This window comes from Castor canadensis, chromosome 11, assembly GCF_047511655.1.
Source record: "Castor canadensis chromosome 11, mCasCan1.hap1v2, whole genome shotgun sequence".
Classification (NCBI taxonomy): Eukaryota; Metazoa; Chordata; class Mammalia; order Rodentia; family Castoridae; genus Castor; species Castor canadensis.
The window spans coordinates 38984130-39009561 of record NC_133396.1 but is presented as its reverse complement, the minus strand read 5'-3'; the positions used below and the strand labels follow the sequence as shown (position 1 = coordinate 39009561).

The 25432-nt window shown below is 45.3% G+C and overlaps 1 protein-coding gene across 2 annotated transcripts; it reads left to right on the top strand.

Moving 5' to 3' along the window:
* Window positions 1-1528: 1528 nt before the first annotated feature.
* Lig3 (DNA ligase 3) lies at window positions 1529-25428 on the top strand. Of its 2 annotated transcripts, none has more exons than XM_020161216.2 (20): window positions 1529-1677; window positions 3578-4131; window positions 6328-6471; window positions 9254-9451; window positions 10065-10216; window positions 10918-11084; window positions 11203-11280; window positions 11823-11991; window positions 13760-13915; window positions 15596-15727; window positions 16386-16465; window positions 17773-17860; window positions 18225-18302; window positions 18600-18723; window positions 19286-19428; window positions 19722-19796; window positions 20142-20288; window positions 20887-21094; window positions 21459-21580; window positions 22596-25428. In XM_020161216.2, the coding sequence occupies exons 2-20, from the start codon at window positions 3582-3584 to the stop codon at window positions 22827-22829; spliced, it is 3045 nt and encodes a 1014-aa protein (XP_020016805.2). In that variant the 5' UTR covers window positions 1529-1677; window positions 3578-3581; the 3' UTR covers window positions 22830-25428. The 2 variants fall into 2 exon arrangements, with proteins under 2 accessions (XP_020016805.2, XP_073902444.1); XM_074046343.1 differs by lacking the exon at window positions 22596-25428 and adding an exon at window positions 21706-22589.
* Window positions 25429-25432: the final 4 nt, after the last annotated feature.

Below are 25432 nucleotides of genomic sequence, written 5' to 3'. Positions count from 1 at the left end.
GTCATTTGATTGGTGGGGCCTTCCTGACCTCTAAAACTCTCCTCTCTTTGTCCCACACCTCTGATTCTCTTTTCTCCATAGCACTCATCTGCATCTTTCAATCTCCTATTTTATTTGCTTATTTTCTATTTTCTACCCTAACTGTTACCCCATGAGGGCGAGATTTTTTCCTATATTCCAAGTCCTATAATTGTGTCTGTCACAGAATAGGTGGTGGCCGAATGATGAAGGAGTCATTAAATTCCGCAGTGGTATGAATGTATCCAGGCTAGGGATGGGGTAAAGAATGAAATTTTAAGTCAGGTGCCAGTGGCTCATGCCTGTAATCCTACCTACTCAGGAGGCAGAGATTAGGAGTATCCTGGTTTGAAGCCAGCCAGGGCAAATAGTCTGAGAGACCCTATCTCGAAGAAAAAACCAAAAAGCCATCACCATCACAAAAGAAAAGGGCTGGTGGAGTGGTTCAAGGTGGAGGCCTTGAGTTCAAGCCCCAGAACTGCAAAAAAACAAAAAACAAAACCAAAAACAAGACAAAAAGGCTGCACACAATGGAATCCTGGTTGGCCTCAGTTCACCAAACTTCATATATCCAAAACAAAACTCTTCCTTTTATGCCACATATCTCCTTCTCCCCTCTCATTTTCTGGTTGTTGGTAGCCTAATTGTTTATCTGCTCATTCAAGTCATCCTTATTTTATCAACAGATGAATACACACTTTACCTAGAAGATAGCTTTAAAATGTAAATGATTTTCAGCACATATGAATAAAATAAAATTTTTTTTAAAATGTAAATGATTTTCAAACATGTACCTTCCTCTCCACCCTCAACTGAATTTGTTCAGGCTACTTGCATGTCTCACATGGGTCACTACAAGAACCTTTTAGTTGGTTCCCTTGTCTCAGTCTGTCCCCTGACCAGTTTCAACAGTAATTACTGTTCCCTGGACCCTTACCCGGCTCTCGTTTCCCTTACAGAAAAAGGCCAAACTATCACACAGCACTTACCACCCTCGGGATCTGATGTTTGCTTACCTAACAAGATCCAAGTGTTTGCCCTTTTTCCCACTCTGAACCAGGTCACTTAACATTCTCCGAGTCGGCTTCTCTTTTGTAAAAATAGCCATCTCAAACTCTTAACACAGACTTGAGGTTTAGGAGAGATAATAGACTTTATAAATATATATATAACCAAGAGGTTATATTACTCCTTTACATTTTGTGCCTATCCCTCTTCATTTCAGTAAAAGTTACTTAATACTTACTATGTTCTAGGCAGTGGAAATACAAAAAATACACATTTTAACGTCTCTATCTTTGCCTTTCCCAAGCTCATCACAATAGTTTATCAACCAATATCATTAAGGACTGGATAATTTCTAACAACATGAGACGATCGGGGGGGATTCTAGGGAGTTCAGGCCAGTGAGCGCCCCACTTTCCCTCTAACACACCAGCCTGGGCGGAACTTGACTGCGACACACGTGGCGACTGGGGGTGGGATCTGGGTTCGCTTAGCTCAGGCCGCGGCTGTTGCGCCTGCGCAGTGTCGTCGCCAGCGCAAGGACCCGTATTTAAAGAGACAGGCGCGCTAGCTGTCGTGGGTTACCTGCGGCCTGTGGGCGCCTGGTCTGGAGGCCTGTGCCGAGCGCCGGAGCCGGGGAGGTCGGGAAGACAGGTGAGGGGCGGCGCGGCGTGGGGAGGGCCGCGGGCCGGAGCCGAACGCGGCGCAGCCCTGGAGCAGCCCCCCAGCTCCTCCCCCCGCCCGCCTGCGGAGCCTGGGGGCACACCCTCCGTGACGTGGCGGCCCCCATGGGAGCCCACAGGAGGCCCGCGGTTCCCGGGACCCCGAGGGCCGCGCGAGGGAAGGGTCGCCCCACTCTCCACTCCGAAGTGGGTGCCCCCGGGGTGTTCAGGAGTCCCGGCCCGGCGGAAACCCCCGTTGGCAGTCGTGCCAACGCGACTGGGCTTCGGTCCCGCGGTCCTTGCCCGGCCCCTCGAAAGTGCCGGAGCGCGCGGGGAAACGCGGCCGGACGGGTCTCTGCGCTGCCCCTCTCCGGCCGGCGGCTGCGGCGGGCGGCGGCAGTGAAGGGGACTGCGGGTTTCCCCACCGTGGCGCTGTGCCTCTTCGTGGCCCGAGCGCCGCGAGTCTGCGCCTTCCATTATTCTCCCCTCCTTATGCGGCGGCCGGGCTGCGCTCTAGATCGGTTTCTTAGGAAAGCGTTGAAACCCAGATTGTTCCCAGCTCCTAAGGCCTTCGGTCCTCAACCTCGCGTCTGTGGTCCTTCAACTTTGGGAGCTGTGTAAACCCATTATGACTCTCACGAAAGTTAGGAATCTTCTCTCCCCACCAAATGGAACATTTTCAGATGGGCACATTTTATCATTTGAGGGAGTTCAGGCTACCCTACACACACAAACACACCACACACACACACACACACACACACACAGTCTCTCTCTCTCTTCTTCATTTCAGGCACACACACACACACCCTATGGATTCTTGTAAAAAGAAAACTGACACACAGATTTCTCCAAGGTAGCGATGCTGAGCTGAGCTTGCTGCCCTCCCTTTCCTGATTGCAAAGTCCATCTCCTTTCTTCTGAACCCTATTGCACGGCAGTAAGTGAAGCCTGCGTTTTATTATAGCATAATAGCAATTTTACTTCACAGCAGTATGCTGAAGATAATTTCCAGTATGTTTAAAATTAGAACTATAAAGGTGCTTTAAAAATATGAATATAAGAAAGTGTGGATATAATCACTGTTTCCACTTGGATTGATTCATCAACTCCTGTGATTCTTACCATTTAGTTACTTTAGGGTCCCTGGTTCAGGTTGCTGAATTAAACGGGTTAATTGCACATAGGGAGCCTTCTGCTTAAAGGTTAACTACTTCCCTGATTATAGTAAGTGCTAATGCTTAGTGAGCCATTGCTGTGTGCCCAACTCTATTCTGAGGGCTTTTCTATTAGAACAACAAACCCTTGAGTTAGATACTATTATTAGCTGCATTTTTCAGATGAAAAAACTGAAAAACAGAAAGGTTACGCAATCAGAGTCACACAGCTAATAAGTGGCTGAGCTAGGATTTGAACCCTGGCAGTCTGATTCTAGGTCTGCTTAGTTAACTCTCAGAAGTGGGTTTCTGTTTAAATCACAAATATATACTGGTTTAATTGTTCTCTGAGGTTGGCATATGTGTTATGCTTCACATTAACACTTCGTAAACAATTTTTCTTGATTAAAAAGAAACTTCAGGATCTTGGTACTATTTAAAAGTCATCATCCATTATGAATATCACATATTGTTAATGGCCCGAAAAACGCTTTCATTATTTGGATTCTCTCCATTGTGATTTACTAGATTTATTTGTGTACATTAGATCATTGAACATCTTTCTGGAAACTGGAGTTTCCTTATTGGAACTCTCTTTCATCCTTGGCAATGAATGTTGAATGCTCTGGGAAGTGTGTGATTGGTTAGCATGGACTGTATGAGATTTTGGCCTTTGACAAATTGGAAAACTAGCTTCTCATTTATGTCTTTTTTGTCTCCTGCCCTTTTGTCCAGCTATATGACTTTGGCTTTCAAGATACTCTTCCCACAAAACCTTCGTGCTCTTGGCCAAAAAGAACTCTGCCTATTCCGACAACAATATCACTGGCCTGACATAAGACAGTTCAGCCAGTGGTCAGAAACAGATCTGCTTTGTGGGTGCTGCCTCCTTCAGAGAAGAAAGCCTGTTCAGTCATTCCAGGGAGGCAATCTAAGCCCACGTGCCACCCGCCTTGTTTTCTTGTCAGGGTCGCATGTGGGACTTTGCAGTGGCCCCTGTGAGATGGCAGAACAACGGTTCTGTGTGGACTACGCTAAGCGTGGCACAGCCGGCTGCAAAAAATGCAAGGAAAAAATTGTGAAGGGTGTATGCCGAATTGGCAAAGTGGTACCCAATCCTTTCTCAGAGTCTGGGGGTGATATGAAAGAGTGGTACCATATTAAATGCATGTTTGAGAAACTAGAGCGGGCTCGGGCCACCACAAAAAAGATTGAAGACCTCACAGAGCTGGAAGGCTGGGAAGAGCTGGAAGATAACGAAAAGGAACAGATAAACCAACACATTGCAGGTGGGATGAAGAATACGGCTTTCTCATCTTACTGGTGCTGATAGAAAAAGGATAGAGTCCGGTCTTTTCTTTCTTATTTTTAACTTTTTATTTAGAAAAAATTTCAAGTACACAGAAGAGTGACAAGGATAAAAATAGAACGACGAACACCCCATTCTATGTATCCAGGTTTACCTATTGTTAACAGTTTTTTACTTTATCATTTGGGTTCATATGCTCACTGTACATATGTATACACACATATTTGTTTGTTTGTTTCTCCTGAATCATTTGAGAGTAATTTGCATCCATCATGGCCCTTTACCTTTAGATACTTCAGTGAATAAGAATGTTCACTTACATGGCCATAATACAGCTATCGATTTCAGTAAAATTTTCCACAATATAATACTTTATTATCTATGTGCTATTTTCTCAGTTGATTGACTACTATCTTTAATAGCTTTTTTTCCTCCAAAATAAGATCTAGTCTAGGATGGGAATAGGTATTGCCTTTAGTTGTCATGTCTCATTAGACTTCTTTAATCTGGAACATTTCCATCGTCTTTTATAACAATTTTTTTGTGTGTGTGGTGATACAGGGGGTTGAACTTAGGGCTTCACACTTGCTACGCAGGCAGTCTACTACTTGAGCTACTCTGCCAACCTGACCTTTTTTAAAGACTAGGGTACCTACTGCCACCCTCTTATCTGTCAGCTTATTATCATGGATTATTGCTTTTCCCAGTGACTTATAATTGATTACTGTACTTAATTAATTTGGTCTTATCCCATATTTGGCCAGTTAGCAGCCTCTTTAAGCTGGCTTCTGTGTCCTTTACACCCTCTCTATTGTTTTTTGTTTTTTGGGGGTTTTTTTGAGGCAGGGTCTCCCTGTATAGCCCATGCTGGCCTTGAACATGGTGATCCTTCTGCCTCAGCCTCCCAAGTACTGGGATCACAAGGTACACTACCATACCTGGCACATTTTATTTCTTTAAAAATTGTTTTAAAGTACTTACATACTTGGGCATAACAAGATGCTGTAAGTCTTATCTGTATGTGTCCTACCTTAGCCTTGGAATCAGCCATTTCTCTGAGGAACCTGGGTTTCTGTTAGTGGAGAATGGTATTAGAGGGCTGATAGAGTGGCTCAAGTAGTAGAGTGTCTGCCTAGCAAGCATGAGGCCCTGAGTTCAAACCCCAGTGCTGCCAAAAAAAAAAAAAAAGGTATTAGAAATCAAATTCTGGATGCTATGAGTACTTGTCAGGAATATATTTGCTTCTAAGCCCTTTGAACCAGTCAGCTACAAAAAGTATGTGTATACACATAAAAACACATACATATGGGGTTAGAGGTCTGATTCAGGCACAAGGCCCTGAGTTTAAACCTAGTGCTGCCTCCTGCTCCCCTCCCCAAATACATGTGTTTACATTTTCACATGTACATGCATATTCATGAGTGTATATAGGCATGTTTTAGGAATCTTAAACCAATATTACCAAATTTATTTAGTACTCTGACCTTTAGTGTCTAACATAATATTCATATCTTCAATTAAGTATGGTTCTGGTCACTGGGAAAACTCACAGTGGCTCTAAAAATAGGTATTTATTCTTGTTCTTTGAGAGGTAAAAAGACTTTCAGGAGAGAAAAACTGCTTCCCATATATGCTTCATTTTCAAGCTCCCCTTTCCCCCTCCCCTGCGTTAGTTATTGGCTTTGGCTTTTGTTACCTACTGACCCTCTCATGCAGAGGAAGAGAAATAGGGGTAGAGTGGAACTATCAAATGACTCAGATAAGTAAACAGCTGGAAATTTTCCTTCTGTGTCAACCTGACATGCTCTGATCTGTCTTCATTAAACTTTTTTGTTCATCTAAAATTGGAACTGTTGTATGAACCTAGGGTTTTGATAGATTTTACCTACCAAAATGTGATTACGGATATCCCCCAAATCATGTTACTTCTGGTTATTATTGTATGTAGGGTAAGAAGTGGGGAATGTTGATGAAAATTTAAGATACTGATAGAGGTAAATGGTAACTAGGTCCACCCAAAACCCTCTTACCTACTACCTCCACTCAGAGAACAAGCCAGCAGTACTGTGGTAGAGATTACCAAGCAAGGCTGTAAGAGCAGTTGATAAAATCTTTAGAAGCTTCCTCAGAGATCTTTCACTCAAGGATATTTTTCCCTCTTTTTGGGGTCCTGCAGATCTGTCTTCTAAGGCAACAGGCACACCAAAGAAGAAAGCTGTTGTCCAGGCTAAATTGACAACCACTGGCCAGGTGACATCCCCAGTGAAAGGCACTTCCTTTATCACCAATACAAGTCCCCGGAAATTTTCTGGCTTTTCAGGTAAGATAGGTTAGGGTTACTTTAGCTGTTAATGGTCACTTTTTTCTTTTGGTATCTTAATTTGAGGCTCTGGCTAAATGAAAATTCTTGGTAATTTGTTTCTATCTGGGCAGAGATAGTACTGGCTAGTTATCTATGCTCCACTTCTGTAACATTTCCTTGTCAACTTTAGTCCCTGTTGTAGCAGGAACACATTTGTTTTGTCAAGACATTTTCCATTTGAAGTTGTTAGCTGGGTCTACAGCCATACCACCCTGAACGCGCCTGATCTCGTCCGAAGTTGTTGGCTGGGTCAAACAGATTTTTATAACCTGCCCTTTCTTCATTTCCTTATGTTTTATAATGAAAGAATTTTAAGAAATTGTCTCCCTAAATTTGCCTGAACTGGAGATGAAAGTATAGAAGAAGAAAGATCTCATGCATGGATTGTATCCCCTGATTTCTCTTCTTAGTTCCTACAACTATTGTAAGGGTTGAAATGTTCATGGAACAAAAAGCAGGAGAGAAGAGAGGATCTGAATGGTGGTTCATTTTGTTGGGAGGCAGGACCATCTAGTGATAGAGCATGTGGACTTGAAATTAATGGCTTTTGGAATCAAATCACATCTCCTAAAGAGTTGGATTGCAGCTCTTATTTGTATGTTGGTATAGGGAAAATGGCCAGCAAAGTGTTAAGTTTTCTTTCTTTTACCATTTACACACATACTTACAATCATACACATACATGTTTTTTTTAATGTAACATACAGAATTACCATTTCAAATCAGGAATGTGGTAAAACTTTGCTAGAGCATGGGCTTCAGACAGGAATTGAGAAGATCAAGAACATTTGTGTCCATAGGTCACAGAAAGCATTGGCCTGGGGATTTTATATATTATTCAGTTAATCCCAGGAAGTACTTTTATTAGGCTGCTTTTATGAATGAGAAAGCTGAAGTTCAGTTTTATAATAGAGTTAGTATTATATTGAAGTCTGTTTGACTCCAGCACCTGTGATCTTTTAACTATATTCTATTGTCTGTTTAATTGTTTGGGAAATTGTTATGAGTGACTCATTTGAAGAAAATAATAAAGCCAAACCCTTTGGACTCAAACTGTTTGAGGACTAAAGAAGCTAGACCTGAAGTCAGAAGAGTTGGGGTCTGGTACCAGCACTTTTGCTTGACAGCTTGGAGCCCTGAGCAAGTCTTTACCTGTCTGAGCCTCGATGGCTTCATCTGTGAATCAAGAGTGGCAGTATCTGCCTCATCTACCCCAGTGTTCTCATGAAGACTTCAGTAGATAACATTGGAAAAACAGAGCCTGATTTTTTATTTATTTTGTTTGTTACATTAAGATAAACGGAACTTTTTCGATTTTTTCTTTCTGCGATACTGGGGTTTAAACTCAGGGCCTTGTATTTGCTAAAAGGATCGTGGTTAGAAGCCAGCCTGGGCAAATAGTTCAGCAAGACCCTATCTCAAAAAACCCTTCACAAAAATAGGGTTGGTGGAGTGGCAAAGGTGAAGGCCCTGAGTTCAAGCCCCAGTACTCCCATACACACAAAAAAAATCTAAGTGACAATAAGGACAGCTTGATTCCGAAAGGATACTAGTCCTGGGACTGGAATTTGGGAGGAATTCAGAGGAATAGGGTGTTCTTGTTTTTGCAACATGACTGAACACTGATGCTGAGAAGACTTTTGTCCCCTAAAATCTGATTTAGACTTCAGATCAGAGATGACAGATTTATAATGTATTCATCCCAGACAAGAAGCTTCTGTCAGCAGCCAGCTTGCTAATGGCTCTGCTTTTGCTTTAGAAATGACAACCAGGTGAGGGAATCACTGGCATTGTACACAGTTATTTTTAGGCATGTGGAGGAAAGCCCTACTTATTGACTACCTTTTATTTTGATAATTAGAAAAGAAAGGTCAGCTGGACACTGGTGACTCATGCCTGTAATCTTAGCTACTCAGGAGGCAGAGATCAGGAGCACTGTGTTCAAAGCCAGTCCAGGGAAATATTTTTTTTAGACCTTGTCTCGAAAACAACACAAAAAGAGGCTGGTGGAATGGCTTAAGTGGTAGAGTGCCTGCCTAGCAAACATGGGCCCTGAATTCAAACACCAGTACCACAAAAAAAAAAAACAAAAAAAAAAAGAAAGAAAAAATAGGTTGGAGTGGTGAGGGGAGAGAATATTGGGAGTGTACCAGTGGGACCTGACTTTTTTCTGGAATCCTTATCCTGGTTCTGCCACCAAGGAAGTAGGTCTCCCTATCAGTAAGAGGACACTGAATTGGGTCTTCAAGGCATATGCCATTTCTGACAATCTGTAATAGCAGTAATTTCACATTGACAAATATGTCCTTTGATTTCTTCCTCTTTTCTTATCCCAGCTTTTTTGGGGTCAGCTTTACAATTGCTCTGAGATCCTCCTGACCACTCTTGGCATGAAGGCAGCCTTTGTTTCTATATGAATACTCACGTAAGCAGATGTACTTCAGTCTGGTCTTGAGGCTATGAGATTTGGAGAAATGACCTCCATTTCTTTGATTTTTTTGGTGGTACTGGGGTTTGGATTCATGGCCTCACACTTGCTAGGCAGGTGCTCCACCACTTGAGTCACACCCCAGCCCAATGACCTCTATTTCTTTACCTTAACGTGAATACAATTATACCTTCCCCAGGGGCTCCTTGGGGTGAGTAAGTGAAACTATGTGTAAAATATGAGCAGAATGCCCATTAGTTTTCTTCCTTCCCAGAAAAACAAAGTGAATCTTCTATTGTTTCTCTCCAACAGCCAAGCCCAACAACTCTGAGCAAGCCCCCTCAAGCCCTACTCGTAAAACAAGTCTGTCCTCAAGTAAATGTGATCCCAAGCACAAGGATTGTCTGCTTCGGGAGTTTCGGAAGTTGTGTGCCATGGTGGCTGATAATCCTAGCTACAACACAAAGACCCAGATCATCCAGGACTTCTTGCAGAAAGGCTCAACAGGAGGTGGGCTGGGAACATCCTAGATGGGTTTTTCTTCAGAAGAGCTCGGGGCCACAGCTGGCTTCATGGGCATATAAATTTTGCAGTTGCACAGGGTCCTATACTTGCTTTCATGCTCTGCTATTGCTGTCTTGAATTCTTAATAATTTTTAACAAGGGGCCCCACAGTTGGATTTGTCACTAAACCCCACAAATAATGTAGCCAATTCTTTTCAGAGTGCTTTGTCATCTTTCTCCCTCTGCCCTGATTTTGGCCCTAGGAGGCCAGAACAGTAGAAAAATTAATTACCAACATACATGATAAGGTTTTTGTGCATCATATGCACAACTTGGAATAGAATCTTCCAGCTCAGTTTCTTCCAGATTCATCTAACCAGTTGTCACTGAGCATCTGAAATGAGCTTGTCATTAAAGATATGTTTCTGCTTAGAAAGAGTTCATCCATGGGGTCAAGGTGAGACGGACACATAAACCACCAGCTACTATAGTGGTGTGCACATAGTACTGTGGGAGCATAGGCAGTGATAGCTCTCTTTTGGTATATGCTTCCTTGAGTTTATGTATTTATTTGTTTAAGCTCCATTTCTCAAGAAGGGTTCCTTTCTTCTGTCTCCAGATGGCTTCCACGGTGATGTGTACCTAACAGTGAAGCTGCTGCTGCCTGGTGTCATTAAGAGTGTTTACAACTTGAATGATAAGCAGATTGTGAAGCTTTTCAGCCGAATTTTTAACTGCAATCCTGATGATATGGCACGGGACCTAGAGCAGGTCAGAAGAAGGGAGGGGAAACAGTATTTCAGTTGAGGTCTGACAAGCCAGGCACCTGCAGCCAATTTTTTATGGTTGGCACATACAGTTTTAGGAAACTGAAACTTACTTGAACAAGGTTCTGTTAGTGGGGGAGTTGAATGTGACTCTACTGCTGATAATTTCATAAGTTGCCAAAGACTAAAACCATACCACTGCTGAGCCACAAAAGGCTGTATCTCAAAAGTCAGGATTTAACAAAAAAAAAAGAAAAAAAGGTCAGGATTTAAGACTTCTCTCTGTCTGTCCTGGGGCTCCATTCTAGACTTTGTTTTTCTTGCTTTTTTCCTCCTGTATGTGGGCTTACCATTCAGCTTTGGTTTGTTTGCTACTCCATCCTTGGCACCATGGAAAGCTTCCACCCAAGCACCCTCATTTTCTGATGACTATTTTTCTCTTAGTTCAAGTTCCTAAGCAGGAATCATATTGGCTCAGCCCTGGATTAGTGCTTATGTCTCTTCTCAGCTAAGGCAAGTGACAGATCCTATGTGGATAGACAGACCTCTTCTAGGAACTGTGGATGAGAGTCACTAAAGAGAGAGTTGAGTTGGGGATAGGAGCTATGATTGAAATTTCTTGATTCCTCTTTAGTCCTGATGTCTTAGGGGATACACCTGACCACCTTGGGGTTGCAGCAGTGACATTTTGGTTTTTGGAGACAGGGTGACGTGTCAGAGACAATCAGAGTCTTCTTTGAGCAGAGCAAGTCTTTTCCCCCAGCTGCCAAGAGCCTCCTCACCATCCAGGAAGTGGATGAATTCCTCCTGCAGCTCTCCAAGCTCACCAAGGAGGATGAGCAGCAGCAGGCCCTACAGGACATTGCCTCCAGGTGGGGGAACTGCCCCAATCAAGCCACACCCAATGGGGACAGCTTTTGGGAAGTAGAATCACTTGGGAAGGAAGATTTGTGAGAATACAGTTCTTAAAAGATCATTTCATCCTCATAGATGTACAGCCAATGATCTTAAGTGCATCATCAGGTTGATCAAACATGATCTGAAGATGAACTCTGGTGCAAAACATGTGTAAGTACCAGCTTCCTTTGTTCCTGGCTGGTATCAGGACTTTCAAGTCCTGATAACGGATTTGAATCCTCATTCTTGTTTGTTAGTTCCTCTTGGACCCTACTCCTGTCTCCACCTCCATTTTCTTACATGGAAAGTGGAGTTAACAGTACTTTTCTCACAATTATTATAATTGGAAGTGTGGAATATGTTCAGAAAGTATAGGATGAGTCTCTTGCCCATTCCATTCCCCTCCTCTGCTAAGGCCATATCCATATAGGCACAAGGTTTCAAAAGACTGAATTTTCCAAGAGTTTTTTTTTCTTCTGTTAAAATCTAGATGATAGAACACAACTGCTTCCCTACAGTTAACAGTACTTGGGGTTGAACTCAGGTCCTCACACTTGCCAGGCAATTGCCAGGCAAGAGCTCTACCACTTGAACAAACATTGCTGACCCTTTCCCTACAAGATGAAAATCTCTCCTGTGAGGATATACTACAATCCAAAGCTGTAATTCCAAATGTAGAGGTTTTGTTTCTTTGTTACTGTCCACCTTGGCAGGTTAGATGCCCTTGACCCCAATGCCTACGAAGCTTTCAAAGCATCACGCAACCTGCAAGATGTGGTGGAGCGGGTCCTTCGAAATGAGCAGGAGGTGGAGAAGGAGCCAGGCCAGAGACGGGCTCTGAGCGTCCAGGCCTCTCTGATGACGCCTGTGCAGCCCATGCTGGTGAGCTTAACTGCCCTGCCCTGCCCTCTCTCTGCAGTCCATGTCTATCCAAGTTACCCATCCCTCAGGGTGAGATCTGATAGGGAATGTCAAGAGCTGCTGCAGGTAGACAGGAGGAATTTGGGGAAGGAGACTGGAGGTGCAGTGGAGCATTGCTCAATGGGGAAGTGAAGAGACAAGAAGATCCAGTGTAGTGACCTGAACCTCAGCTCTGCCACTAAAAAGCAGTAGAATCTTAGATGAGTTATTTCACCTCTCTGTCTTTAGTTTCCTTGTGGAGATGGTACATGAGACTCTTTGAAACATCTACTAGAACAGTTTGTCATCTTTCTTGAAGACAGGAATGTTCAGGAGTCCCTAAAGTTCTGTGACCTGCTGCAAGATAACTCAGAGTTGGCAGAATCAGATTTCCTGTTACAGGGTGACTTGGGAAGGGAAAGGAAGCTTAAGGAATAAGTTATTCTGACAGATAACTTGGACTTCTGCCCATTTCATGAGAAAGGTGATTTCTATTTGGCTATTGGCTTTCTTGTGCAACAGAACTCACTGCATGTGCTGTTGTTGTACATGCTTACTGTGAAACCCTTCGGGTTTTCTGGTGGTATACAGTGCTTTTTGACACTGTTTTATATGTTGTACTAAAGCCTTTGTTTAGGATTCTGTGTTTGAAGTAGGGAAATGTTTTCTCCTAGCTAAGAATTTAGAACAGCCAGCACTAAAATAGTGAGAGGTGAGATTTCCATCTCAGGTACAGGCCTCCTCCAGGTATCTGAAGAAGTAGCCTTCTGACTTTGTAAGAATTCTTACTGGAATATGTTCTATAGGCTGTCATTTGAAGAATGGCATGAGCTGTAGATCTTAGTGGTTTGAAACACAGACTCGTAGACCTAGATTCAAATCTTATTCCTGCTATTTACTAGCTGTGTTAGTCTAAGTAAATGCTTAACTTAGGCTTCTCATCCATAAAATGAAAAAATAATATTTGTCATATAAGGTATCACATCAAAGATGAAATGACAGAACCAGGTGAGGTGGTGCATACCTGCAGTCCTAACACTTGGGTCTGACATAGGATGATTATCAGTTTGAGGCCAGCCTGTGTTCTATAGTGAGAGCCTGTCTCAAAAAAAAAAAGTGAAATGAGATTATATATATGATGTGGAAAGAACACAAAACACGGTAGTATTTACTGTTTGGGTCAGGCTGCCACTTGTATGTGAGTAAGCACACCTGTATCTGGATATCCTGTCCTAGCGATCCCTAATTATGATCATCCTGGCAGCCTTACTGTCACCTGCTTTCTTTACTCTTACTTTGATATACCTGTATGCTGACATGACTGATGTAATAAGAAGCCAGAGGTCCTGCAGGAGCCTAAATTGTTGAAAATTAAATCCTATTTCAGTGGAATTTTTTTGTTCTACAACAAATAGAATTCATCTTCCTCAATACACACTCCCATGTCAATTCTGACAGTGATTTTAACTTTGTTTTGTTTTGGCAGTATTAGTGTTTGAATTTAGGGGTTCATGATTGCTAGTCAGGTGCTGTACCACTTGAGCTATGCCCCCAGCTCTAGCAATGTTTTTAAAGTTAACATATGTTGCCTGGTCCTTTCCATTCTAGTCATGTCTTCAGTCCCCTCCCCTGAGCATAGACTGTGGGCAGTCAGTCCCAGGACCCAGTCCTGTCTTGACTAACCCACTTCTGAGTTCTGATGAGCAGTCCCTCATTGAAAGACTCTAGCCTTTGCTTTCCCTATCCTAAGGCTGAGGCCTGCAAGTCCATCGAGTATGCAATGAAGAAGTGTCCCAATGGCATGTTCTCTGAGATCAAGTATGATGGTGAGCGCGTCCAGGTGCATAAGAACGGGGACAACTTCAACTACTTCAGCCGCAGTCTCAAACCTGTCCTGCCTCACAAGGTATTATCCTTTTCAACCAGGACTGACTTTCCCCTTCCTGCTGGGAAATCAGCCAGAGTTCCATAGCCCTTCCAGCTCTAGCTCACAATAGGGAATTTGTCTCTTATTTGTTAAATGAATAGCTGAATTCACTTCTGGGATCTTCCTATAATGAAAGGGCTTCTCAGCAGGAACAGCCAAGAGTCCAGACTTGGGTTAGTAGAATGGAGCTCCCTGGGACAGTGATAGCTCACCCGTGGTGCTGTTGGGACAGTTGTTGTTCCAGGCTTTGGTGACTCCATGTCACGTGTGCTCCCTTTGAGCTAGATGAGGGTTCATGTACAAGAGAGTGTTGTTTAACAAATATGTATCAAATGCTTATGCATTGTTGTACCTAGTGGGCATACAGCAGTGGGGAAAAAAATGGGCAGAAGTTTTGACCCTCACAAAGTATGTGGTCTGATATAAACACAATACTGTAGGGACATCTGGGAGCCCAGATTCCTGCCCTAATCAGGGTAGCAGGTATAAGAACCTTATTCCTCAGCCTTTGTCAGCTCCTAGGGCCAAGCCTTTGGGGAACATCTGGGTCCAGTAACGTAAGAGTACATGGAATTTATGACCTTGTTACCCCCTTCTTTCCTGACTCTGACTCAGTTTCTCAGAGTCCCAGGGGGTCAGAGGGACATGCTGTGTGGTCTACAGGGGACAAAGCAGTCAAGGCCAATAGTTTCAGGTGCTTAGGAGAGGTGAGCGCTGCCTCACATAGAGCAGTAGTGCAGGTTGACTTGTTCTGTGGGGCACTGTGAAACTGCTCTGGTGAGGATGGCCTTGGATAGGAACCTCTTGTGACCCAGGAGGATGTTTGAGCACAGCTTTCCAGAATTTGCCCTTTCCCTTACCAAGGTTCCCTCATCCCTTGCCTCTCCTGTGCTATTAATTCTTAAAGGGCTGAGTTGGGGATTAAAGGGAAGTGGGATGGGTGGGCAGGCCTTTCCTCATCCTGCTCCAAGCATCCTGGGCAATGACCTGTGTGCCCCACCCAGGCAAGTAATTGATCCACAGTGGGACTGTCTGGACTCTATTGCTGGCATCACTGGCAGGGTCTACCAGTGTTGCAGTGGGACTTCTTCCTATTGAGCTATCAAAGATTAGAGCTCTCCTTAATCAGGAAAAACCCAATTCCAAGCATCTTCTCTTTACTCTGAAGACGGCTGAGGGGTCAGAAGACCCCACTCACATCCACTTGCTGCTCCTGAGGGGGTTCATTTGTTTCTGTCTTCTTTCCAACCAGTTTGTTCTCAGTCTAATCCTCAGTCTAATAACTGCCTGTCCTCTGCAACAGACACTAGTCTGCCCATTTCTTCCCTCCTACCTCCCATGTTTGTCTACCTCTTCCTCCTTCCCTATATGTTCACTCTTGTTTATTTTTTATCCAAAACCGTGCCTTCTCTGTATCCCATAGCAAGTGACTCAGCATGAGCTACCTCTTCCTGGGTCTAGACAGAGGTACTAAAGCAGATTACCTAATCCTATTGTCCAGGTGCTGACAAGGTCTGCTAGCTATGTTTTACACATTAGTTGGGCTCCCCCATGTTACTCTAAATTCCTTCTGGGGCGTGGGGCTGTGATCTCTGGGGCTTGGCTTTGGGTCTTGGTTTGCCTGTTCATCCCTCACCAAAGCTACCTTTCTACTTCCAGGTGGCCCACTTTAAGGACTACATCCCCCAGGCTTTTCCTGGGGGCCACAGCATGATCTTGGATTCTGAGGTGCTCCTGATTGACAACAAAACAGGCAAACCCCTACCTTTTGGGTCTCTGGGGGTACATAAGGTACTTATTGCATCAGGGCCATATATATAAAATTGAATGTGTGTGCATGAGCTCTCACTGAAGAACCAACTTAGAACTGAGTTGGTTTCCATTCAGCACTGTGTTAGCTTTCCATCACTATAACAAAATACTTGATTTAATTAGCTTATTAAGAGGAGAGAGCTGGGTGCCCATGGCTCACTTAGTAGTAATCCCTCCTACTCAGGAGACAGAGATCAGGAGGATCGGTTCGAAGCTAGCCTGGGCAAATAGTTCATGACCTTATCTCAAAAAAACCCATCACACACAAAATAAAGGGCTGGTAGAGTGACTCAAGGTGTAGGCCCTGCATTTGAGCCTTAGCACTGCAAAAAAATGAGAGAGAGAGAGCACACTGTCAGGGACCTAAGGACTTTGACAAGGTCCCACCTCTCAGGTTCCACCACCTCCCAGTATCATCACCCTGGAGACCAAGTCTTTAATACATGGGCCTTCGAAAGACAAACATCTGAATTATAGCAAGCACCATCTGCAGAGTGCCCTCGTGGCCCAGGTGTTTTAAGACCACAAATAGGACTTTTCCATCAGATGCTGCAGAGGGCCTCCAGAAGTGAACTGGCACTCCCCAGTTTTCATGCTTCTGTCTCTCACGTACCTACTGCCTTGCTTTTTCTTACAGAAAGCTGCTTTCCAAGATGCTAATGTCTGCCTGTTTGTTTTTGATTGTATCTACTTTAATGATGTAAGCCTGATGGACAGGTGAGTTACTTAGATTTTCTTTTTTTTTTTTTTTTTTTTTTTTGCAGTACTGGGATTTGAACTCAGGGCTTTCACCTTGAGCCATTCCACAAGCCCTATTTTTGTGAAGGGTTTTTTGAGATGGGGTCTCACGGAACTATTTGCCTGGGCTGGCTTCAAACCACAATCATTCTGATCGCTGCCTCCTGAATAGCCAGGATTACAGGCATGAGCCACTGGCACCCAGCCCTAGCATCTTTTTTTCTCCCCCCTCAGTGTTTTGGGGATTGAACCCAGAGTCTCACCCATGCTAAGCACGTTCTCTACCGTTGAGCTACCCTGCCTCCCCAGCCCTGCATATCTTCTTCACACTCAGGAACCTGTTTTTAATTTCCTGGGTTGGGAATATAAGGGTGCTGTTGAAAAGGAAGGAGGGGAAAGCCTGGCATATGTGTCTTCGCGTCCACGGTTGGCAGAGGTACAGTGCCACAAGCCAACTCCCCATTCATTGTGAGGAAAACCCCATCTTACCTCTGAGAGCTTAAGTTTCAGAGATATCCCAACCCCCCACCAAAAAAAAAAATTCTCTCCTAAAGCAAAATGGACTGTTGAAGAGACATAGCTTGTGAGCACAGTAGAGTTTCTGTTTTTTGACTCCAGTAGTACTTATGGGGGCACAAGGCAAATGCTTTTCAGCTCAAGAGGTTTGACTTCAGAAGAGACGACAGTAAGAAGCTCCTAATTGTAGGGAAGCCTATGGGAGGAACCATCTGGGGGAGCACTAGCAGTCTTGATTGAGCTGCATCTAAAAGCAGCCAGTGTTAGCTGCTGAGAAATGTCTAAGCAGCCCCACTTAGAGATGTCTCCCCTCTCCACTCCTGTAGCCCCCACATCCTCGATCATGTAAGGAGTAAAAGAAAGAACTGTGGGGTAGGAGTTAGACTTTGGGTCCTAAGGCCTATCTTAGTCTGCTGGCCTGAAGACCAGCCAGCCTTGGGGTTGGGGTAAAGCAGGGTGCAGGACATAAAAAACAAGAGTTGGGGTCATTTTTCAAGTGGGACCAGAATTTGTACAATCTGGGCTAGAGGCCAGTTTTTTCTTGGCTCAATAAAGTAGAAACCATAACTATGTACTGGTTCTGTGCCACAGGTCACGGTTGTCCATCGTCAGTCATGATGGGGCCCTTGATAGCAGAACTGTTGTACATGAGAGCTTTAATCCATGCAGACCCTCTCCTGAAGCAGCAGTTTTAGCACTGTGCTCGTCTCGCCTCAGAATTCCTGATAGGGGTGGAAAGATCCTTTCCTCAGCTCTCCCGTCTCCCGTAGGCCTCTGTGTGAGCGGCGGAAGTTTCTTCATGATAATATGGTAGAAATTCCCAACCGAATCATGTTCTCAGAAATGAAGCAAGTCACAGTAAGTGAAGACCCTCGACGAGGCAAGGTCCTGGTGGTTAAAAGTGGAGCAGAGAACCCCTTGGGTTAAGTCTTATCTTATGGGGGCTGCTGGTGTGTTTGTCTTTGACTGTTACAGATGTTGTCTACTAATCTTCACCCAGAAGTGCAAGGCAGGAAAGTCCTTCCTAGCTAAGCACCCTGCATCTCAAAGCCACAGCATCTGTCTGTTTAGGAGGCTCCCTGGTTTATAAACCTTTTGTCCCTTACATCAAGATTAGAATGTTTCTCTGGGGATACTTCCTAGTATACAGAAAGGAACAACTGCCACTTTATTCCCTTCTCTATTCTCACACCATCTCAACATCTCTCCTATTGTCCCTCAGAAAGCCTCAGACTTGGCTGACATGATTAACCGTGTGATCCGGGAGGGGCTGGAAGGGCTGGTGCTGAAGGATGTGAAGGTAAAGTGGCCACACCCGTTGCTTTTTTCTAAAGTCCTGATCCCTCTTCCCTGAGCCTTTCCTATCCTGACAGGACAGGATATGGCAGTGGCACCTGTGGTGGTTGGGAGTAGAAGGTGAGGAGGAGCCTTTCCAGGGCTGGAACAAGTCTTTCCTGCATCTGAAAGATGGGGGGTTTTGTGTCTCCTGTAGTGCCTGGACACTATGGTAGATCTGGTTTACAGTGGTAAAAAAGGCAAATTCCACTCTCATGGAGTTTGCATTCTACTTTGTGGCCCTTCTCTTGCATTTCCTCAGGGTACATATGAGCCTGGGAAGCGGCACTGGCTGAAAGTGAAGAAAGACTATTTGAATGAGGGGGCCATGGCTGACACAGCTGACCTGGTGGTTCTTGGGGCTTTCTACGGGCAGGGGAGCAAAGGTCAGTGCATCTGACAACTGCAATGGTACTCTTTCAGAAGGAAGCACGTGAGATACAGGCTGTCCTTATTGTCTTGGTCTGCCAGCATGTCCAGTCATGACTTCCTTAGAGGGATCCAACCTGGCCTCAGTCATATTAGGCAGGGACATCTGGGAGCTATGGACTTGGGATATAGTAAAGTTGGACAAGAATGCCCTGTGCTGCCTTGGCAGAAGGAGGCTCCCCATAGCTATTTCTGCAGGGTCTGACAGCTCTCTCATTAGGGAAAATCTGTTTTCTCACTAGAGAGGAAGCTGGGATCTGAGGAACTAATACTTTCAGGTAATATACTATGTGCCAGGTGCCATCCAATTGCCAAAGCCCAGCCAAGTTGAGTGTGGTTATTCCTAACTTAATAAAGGTAACCAAAATTTAAAAATCACATGGGATGTAGCTTAGTGTTTGTCTAGCATGCACAAGAGCCCAAGTTCGATCCTTAGCACTGCCAAAAAAAAAAAAAAAATCACAGCTAAATAAGAGGCCCTTTTCTGTAACCCACACTCAGCCCATGCTCCCCTTGCAGGTGGCATGATGTCCATCTTCCTGATGGGCTGCTATGACCCTAGCAGCCAGAAGTGGTGCACTGTCACCAAGTGTGCAGGAGGCCATGATGATGCCACACTTGTCCGCCTGCAGAAGGAGCTGGATATGGTGAAGATCAGCAAGGTGAGGAAGGGACCTGTTTGATCCTAGCCAGGCTGTCAGTCAGCAGCTGCACTTTGGGGACCACAGATATCATTTATTGCCTCCCCAGAATGGAGACTGCTGTTGACCATGGCAGCAGAAATGGGCCTTTAAATCTGTCAGCTTTGTACACAGTGCCCTGCATGCCACAGCCCCCACAAGAGAGGATCGTGTGGGGTGAGGGTCACCCTTTTTACCTAAATCACATTTCACAGTCCCATTGCCAACTTTGTGCCAGCTGGGGACAGCCCAGAACAACATCTTTTCTCCTCCAGGATCCCAGCAAAATACCCAGCTGGCTGAAGGTCAACAAAATCTACTATCCTGACTTCATTGTTCCAGACCCTAAGGTATCACCCTTTGGCTTATAGTCCCTGGCCTACAGAATCAGTTTGCAAGTTTTCTAATGCTTCAGAAAAGTTATCCCAACCTTACAGAAAGTCTACCCAGGGACTGGAATCTGAATTATTCAGTAACGTCTCAGGCACTGGGGAATTATCCTCAGGAGAGAGAGAGAAAAAGAGACTTGCCCATTCTCTTGTCACAGAGGGCTGGTTCTAGAAGGGACTGGCAGCCACAGCAGGACTAACACCAGCCAGAGCTGTTGTGGTTTGGCCTGTTCTGAGTTGCTTCTGACTGGTGGGAAATGTTTCCTTCTTTAGCCAGAGATGACCTACCTGCCTTACTCCTAACAGAAAGCTGCTGTGTGGGAGATCACAGGGGCAGAATTCTCCAAATCTGAGGCTCACACAGCAGATGGAATCTCCATCCGATTCCCTCGCTGCACCAGAATCCGGGATGACAAAGACTGGAAATCTGCCACTAACCTCCCCCAACTCAAGGTGCCAGCTCTTAGGATGTTTGTGTGTCTTCTACCCTGCTGTCCTGCCCTAGGAACCCTAAGCATTTGGCTTCTTCACACATCCTCTAACTTCTGTCTCGCACTGCACTGTAACTGGGCTAGGAGGGCAGTGCAGGAGACCAAACTGGTGCCGGGCCAGGGGGCAGTAGTCCAAGGTTCCTTCCCACCAGCTCACTATCATCAGCCCTCAGGCCAGCCTCCCCCAACCTCCTTAAAAGGGGTTGCCCCAGGCAGAAGTCCTACTTTGCAGAATAAGAACTACTGAGGTCCAGCCAGCACACCAGTAAATGGAAGCTGAGGCAGGAGGAGTTTGAGGCAACTCAAGTTACACTGCAAGACCTTGTCTCAAAAAGAAGAAACCAAAACAACAACAAAAAAAAAACCCTGGGATCCAGAGGTGATTTGCACTTTGATACTACTTTGGGAAAGCACCAAGGAATCCAACTCGTTTTTTCCCTTGCTTGTTTTGTCTTTCTCACCTCTTTGTTCCCCAGCTATGTTTTTAAATCATACTCCCCACATATAGTGAAGTCAGTGTCTGAGAATAATAGCAGTCAACCTTCTGTATCTCTTTTCAGGAACTATACCAGCTGTCCAAGGAGAAGGCAGACTTCACTGTAGTGGCCGGAGATGAGGGGAGCTCCACTACAGGAGGCAGCAGTGGCGAGAATGAGGGTACCTCCAGGTCTGCTGCATCCCACAAGGCTTCCAAAGCTTCCCCCAATAAGCCCTCTGCCAGTGCCAAGAAGGCTGAAGGGAAGCTGAGTAACCCCAACAGCAAAGGCGGTAAGGGAAGGGGGTACTGAAGTGATGGAGAGGGTGGTGTGAGCAACAGAGATTGAAGGGAAAGACAGGGACCTAAGTCTCACATACAGCTCTGAGATAATCTGTGTTCACTGCGGGTCATAGTGACTGCATTCCTGGTATGTGTCCAATCCCAGGCCAGAAGCTATTCTGCTAGGTAAACCTGAATGGTAGTGCCCTGGGAGAGCCAATCTGACTGGGGAATAAGTCACTTTTGAACTAAATGACTTAGCTGATGCCTTTCCTTCCCTGTCACCCTTGCTTATAGCAGAGGAAGGGTCTGGTCTGTCCCTGACTTCAGGAACCCTTATCAGCAGTTCTTACCCTCTGAATTCTTACCCTGCAGGCAACAAGTCCACTACAAAGCCTTCCTCTGTGAAATCAAGAGAGAAGCCAGCTATGAAGTCTTCTCCAGTGAAAGTGGGGTTGAAGAGAAAAGCTGCTGATGAAACCCCGTGCCAAACCAAGGTGAGGGTAAGAATAGCAGTGCACGGCAGCCCCGAGGCCTAGTGCTCCAGCCTGCCCATGAACTTTTGCAGGCAGCAGGCTGGCAGTGCTGCTGCTCCACCCTGTGCCCTCTTGTTGCCTTGCAGAGGCGGCCGGCCAGCCAGCAGAGAGGAAGGAAAGCTGTGCCAGCAGGCAGGAGATAGAGCCCAGCCTAGCAAGAAGGGCTGCAAGGGCCCACCCAGCTGCCAGTCCCAAGTGACAGTTTACATTAAAGCCCAGCCTGGGTGTGGGTACAGCAGTGTGTTTGTGGTCAGGGTGGAAACCAAGTTCAGCCAAGAAGGGGAGGGAGAGCTCCCTGGCTTGGTAACTCTCCTCCTGGCTGAGGAATCATTTCTCTTTTATACTCAATCACCCTTTGGTTTGGCAACATCTTTTTAGCGCCTACTGAGGCCAGGAACTAAGTACCGACTCACTGCAGGGAAGCTGCTGGCCCAAAGGCCAGATGGGGAAGTAAACACGAGTGACTGTGCCTTTACCCTCCACATCCCTGCCCAGGAGTAGCACAGAAGTCTGACAACTCAGAGACTGAGCCCAGTTCCCAAAAGAAAATAGAAACTTTCCCCCTTTGTCCTCCTGATGTCCTTGAACTCCTCTGCAGTGATGAGTGAGACTCTGGAACCCTTGGTCTAGCTAGCTGTGTAAAGTGAACTGCTTGATCTTCAAAAGATGGCTCTGAGTCAGGGAGCACTGGGTCTGAGAGCCACTGGATGGCTCTTGAAGACGTGTCCTTTTTCCTATCTCTAGGTCCCAAATGTTGGGGTCCGTTCCCCTCTCCTTTTTCCGTAGGCAAGAATGGGAGAGTGTCAGTTTTGTGTCATTTAGAGTGAGCAGAGCATGAGGGTATCAGTGCCTTTTCTCCAGTAAACTCTGCTGTGTCCTAAACTTTAGGCTCCCTCCATTTCCGACTCTTTTCTAATCTTTCTCTGTCCTGTGCTCTTCTGGGTAAAGCCCCACCTAGACCTTTTTACCTTCGCAGGTGCTGCTGGATGTCTTCACTGGGGTGCGGCTGTACTTGCCACCCTCCACACCAGACTTCAGCCGACTCAGACGCTACTTTGTGGCATTTGATGGGGACCTGGTACAGGAATTTGACATGGCCTCAGCCACACATGTGCTGGGTAGCAGGGACAAGAACTCTGGGGCCCAGTTGGTCTCCCCAGAGTGGATTTGGGCATGTATCCGGAAAAGGAGGCTGGTAGCTCCCTGCTAGGACTACATCCATCCCTCTCCCTTGGGCCCCTTCTCCCATCCACTCCACGTCACAAGGCTGGAGGCAGGTAGACAAGGAACAGAGGAGGGGTGGGCCTTATCTTCCAAGCAGCATGTCTTCCAAACCCCATCAGCAATTCATGACCTCTTGTGGACCAGAAATTCATTGCTATGGGTACCACAAGTGAAGTCAGCTGCTCTTGTTGGTTTAAATCTTTCAGATCTGGGTGCTGGCTTTGTCATCTTTTGTTTAAACACCTTAGTTTTGTGGTTCTGGGGATCTAAACTAGGGCCTCATGCATGCTAGGCAAGCACTCTCCCACTGAACTACAATTTTTATAAATGTCTTGCAGTATCTGTTCTTCCCCACCAAGTTTCCTCTACGGTTTCCCTTAGTGATTAAGGAGCAGAGTCCCCTCTTCCTTGCCTACCCCTTTTTTACTTTCAGACATATTTTAAATCTATTTAAAAGACAGCCCTCAGAAGTGCTTATCTGGCAAAAACTTCTCAGCATGGCCCTTTTGCCAGGCTGAGCCCTCATTTGAAAGAGAACAAAATGAACTTTGAGAGCTTTACTCTCTGTGTTGGTTTAGTACAGGGGAGGGTTCCAGCTGGAAGGGAGGGGCTGGCATCAGGTAGAAAATATGGCTTGTGTGTGGAGGGTAGGTTATTTGAGGGATACAGAGGCTCCAGGAAGATGGATTTACCTCCTCAAAACCTAGGACAAGTGAGTACAAATCCACATCTGAGACAAGTTTATACCTCCTGTTCACCAAGAGCAACTCTATCCGATTTATTTGAAAAACAAAAGACAATTTGTATAGACCAGTGCTATTCAGGTGTTTTTGTAGCAGTGGAAATGTGCTGTGAGTCTGCACTGGCTAGCTCAACTAGCCACACATGGCTGTCAAGTATTTCGTATGTGGTGGCTAGCAACCCTGACAAGCTGGAGTTCCCATTTTAACTCAGCTTCAAATGTTCACGTCAACAGTGACCACCAGAGTGACTAGCACAGGTATAGACTGCTTCAAGGCAGAGGCCTGAATATAATAACTGTAACTTAGGCAAGCAACTTATTCTTTGAGCATCAAAGGTAGAATGAAAGTAGGCACTACTCTTAACTCATAAGGGCTGTTACTGACCTCAGATACGTAAAGCAATTGGCACAGTTTTATCTAGAGTTGGGAACATCACCATTGGTATGTTCAGACCCTACCCAGAGAAGGGGCCCTGGCCTAACAACCTCAACCTACAAAGCTCTTGCTCCTCTCACTGGCTTCCAGGTGCAGGTTATATGGACTCCTGAGGGTCAGCATATCATAAATCAGCAGGCCTGTTAGTCCAGCTCTTGTGAGCTAGATCAGTATGACTCAACTCTTGAATACTTGACTGGCCTTGTAAGATACAGAGAGCCACACCCACACCCATGTACTTAGCCAAGGCAGTACTCCGCCAAGAGTACCAATTTGAAGCTGACTAACATTGGCTTCTATCTACTGTTAAAGATACAGTGGGGAAGGAGGGCACAGAAGTGGTAGATTCTCCCATGACTAGTGCAGGACATTTGATGTTTTCTAATAGGTACCATTCAGCCTAGGGGCTAATAGACTTCCTAGCTTATCCTCTGGAAACAAAAGCTATTCCTCTGATCACTTGACTACATTGATGCCCATCCCACTCTCTAACCTCCCCAGGCCAAGCAACTGGCAAGGGCAGCAGAACAAGGCTCTCCCTTAAGGGTCCTGCCCTTCAGTTGGCTGACCTAGACACAGTCCCCTGCCCTTCATACTCTCACATTCAGGGTGCCTCCTGACCAAGGGCCCTGACAGCTGCAGGCCATCTCAATCACAAGCTCTGCCCTCTGCCTTACTGTTAGCTCCAGTTCATTGTCAACAGGTTTCTGTTTCCTTTCAGTCTTTCTGATGCCTATTTTTCTTTGCTGTCGAGATTAGATTGTATGTACAGTTTTGCACCCTTTCATGTATTTTCTACTACACCCTAACCAAGAACGTCTTATACCTCCCCAGAAGGCCTGCTCTCTTTTCAGCCTTTCTTCACATGGTGCTGGCTAGCAACATGCAGTGGTCAGTTATGGATGCTGAACAGGTCAGCCATCCAGAACAATGAGGACACAGTGCTAATAGCTCAGCCTGGACAAAATTCTCTTCTCAGTCACAGGTTAGATCCTCACATCCTATTCTCCCAGGGGCAACACTGTATGCAAAAGTTCATGTACCTTCCAGAGTAACACGAAAACTTAAGTGCTACAGTAGCTGTTCTTACTCCTTTCTACTTAGACCTTAAAGGCTCATCTACTCAAACAGTATAAATATCTACATTCACTTGGTGCTTCTTCCCGTGTGGTCTTGGGATTCATCTTTTCCTCCTAGCTGCTTCTAGGTTGTTCCATGTCCTCTCCACATACTTCTATTGAGATCTTGGGCAAGTCACAACACTGAGCAGGGATATCTTGGCCAAGGCCACATGAACCAAAATTAGTCTCTCGCAAGAGCATGTGTATGTGCACATGGGTTGAAATTTGCCTATGGTTTTCAGTTCTGTCAATAAACTACAAGGCCTCTGGCATCATCCTCCCACCAGATG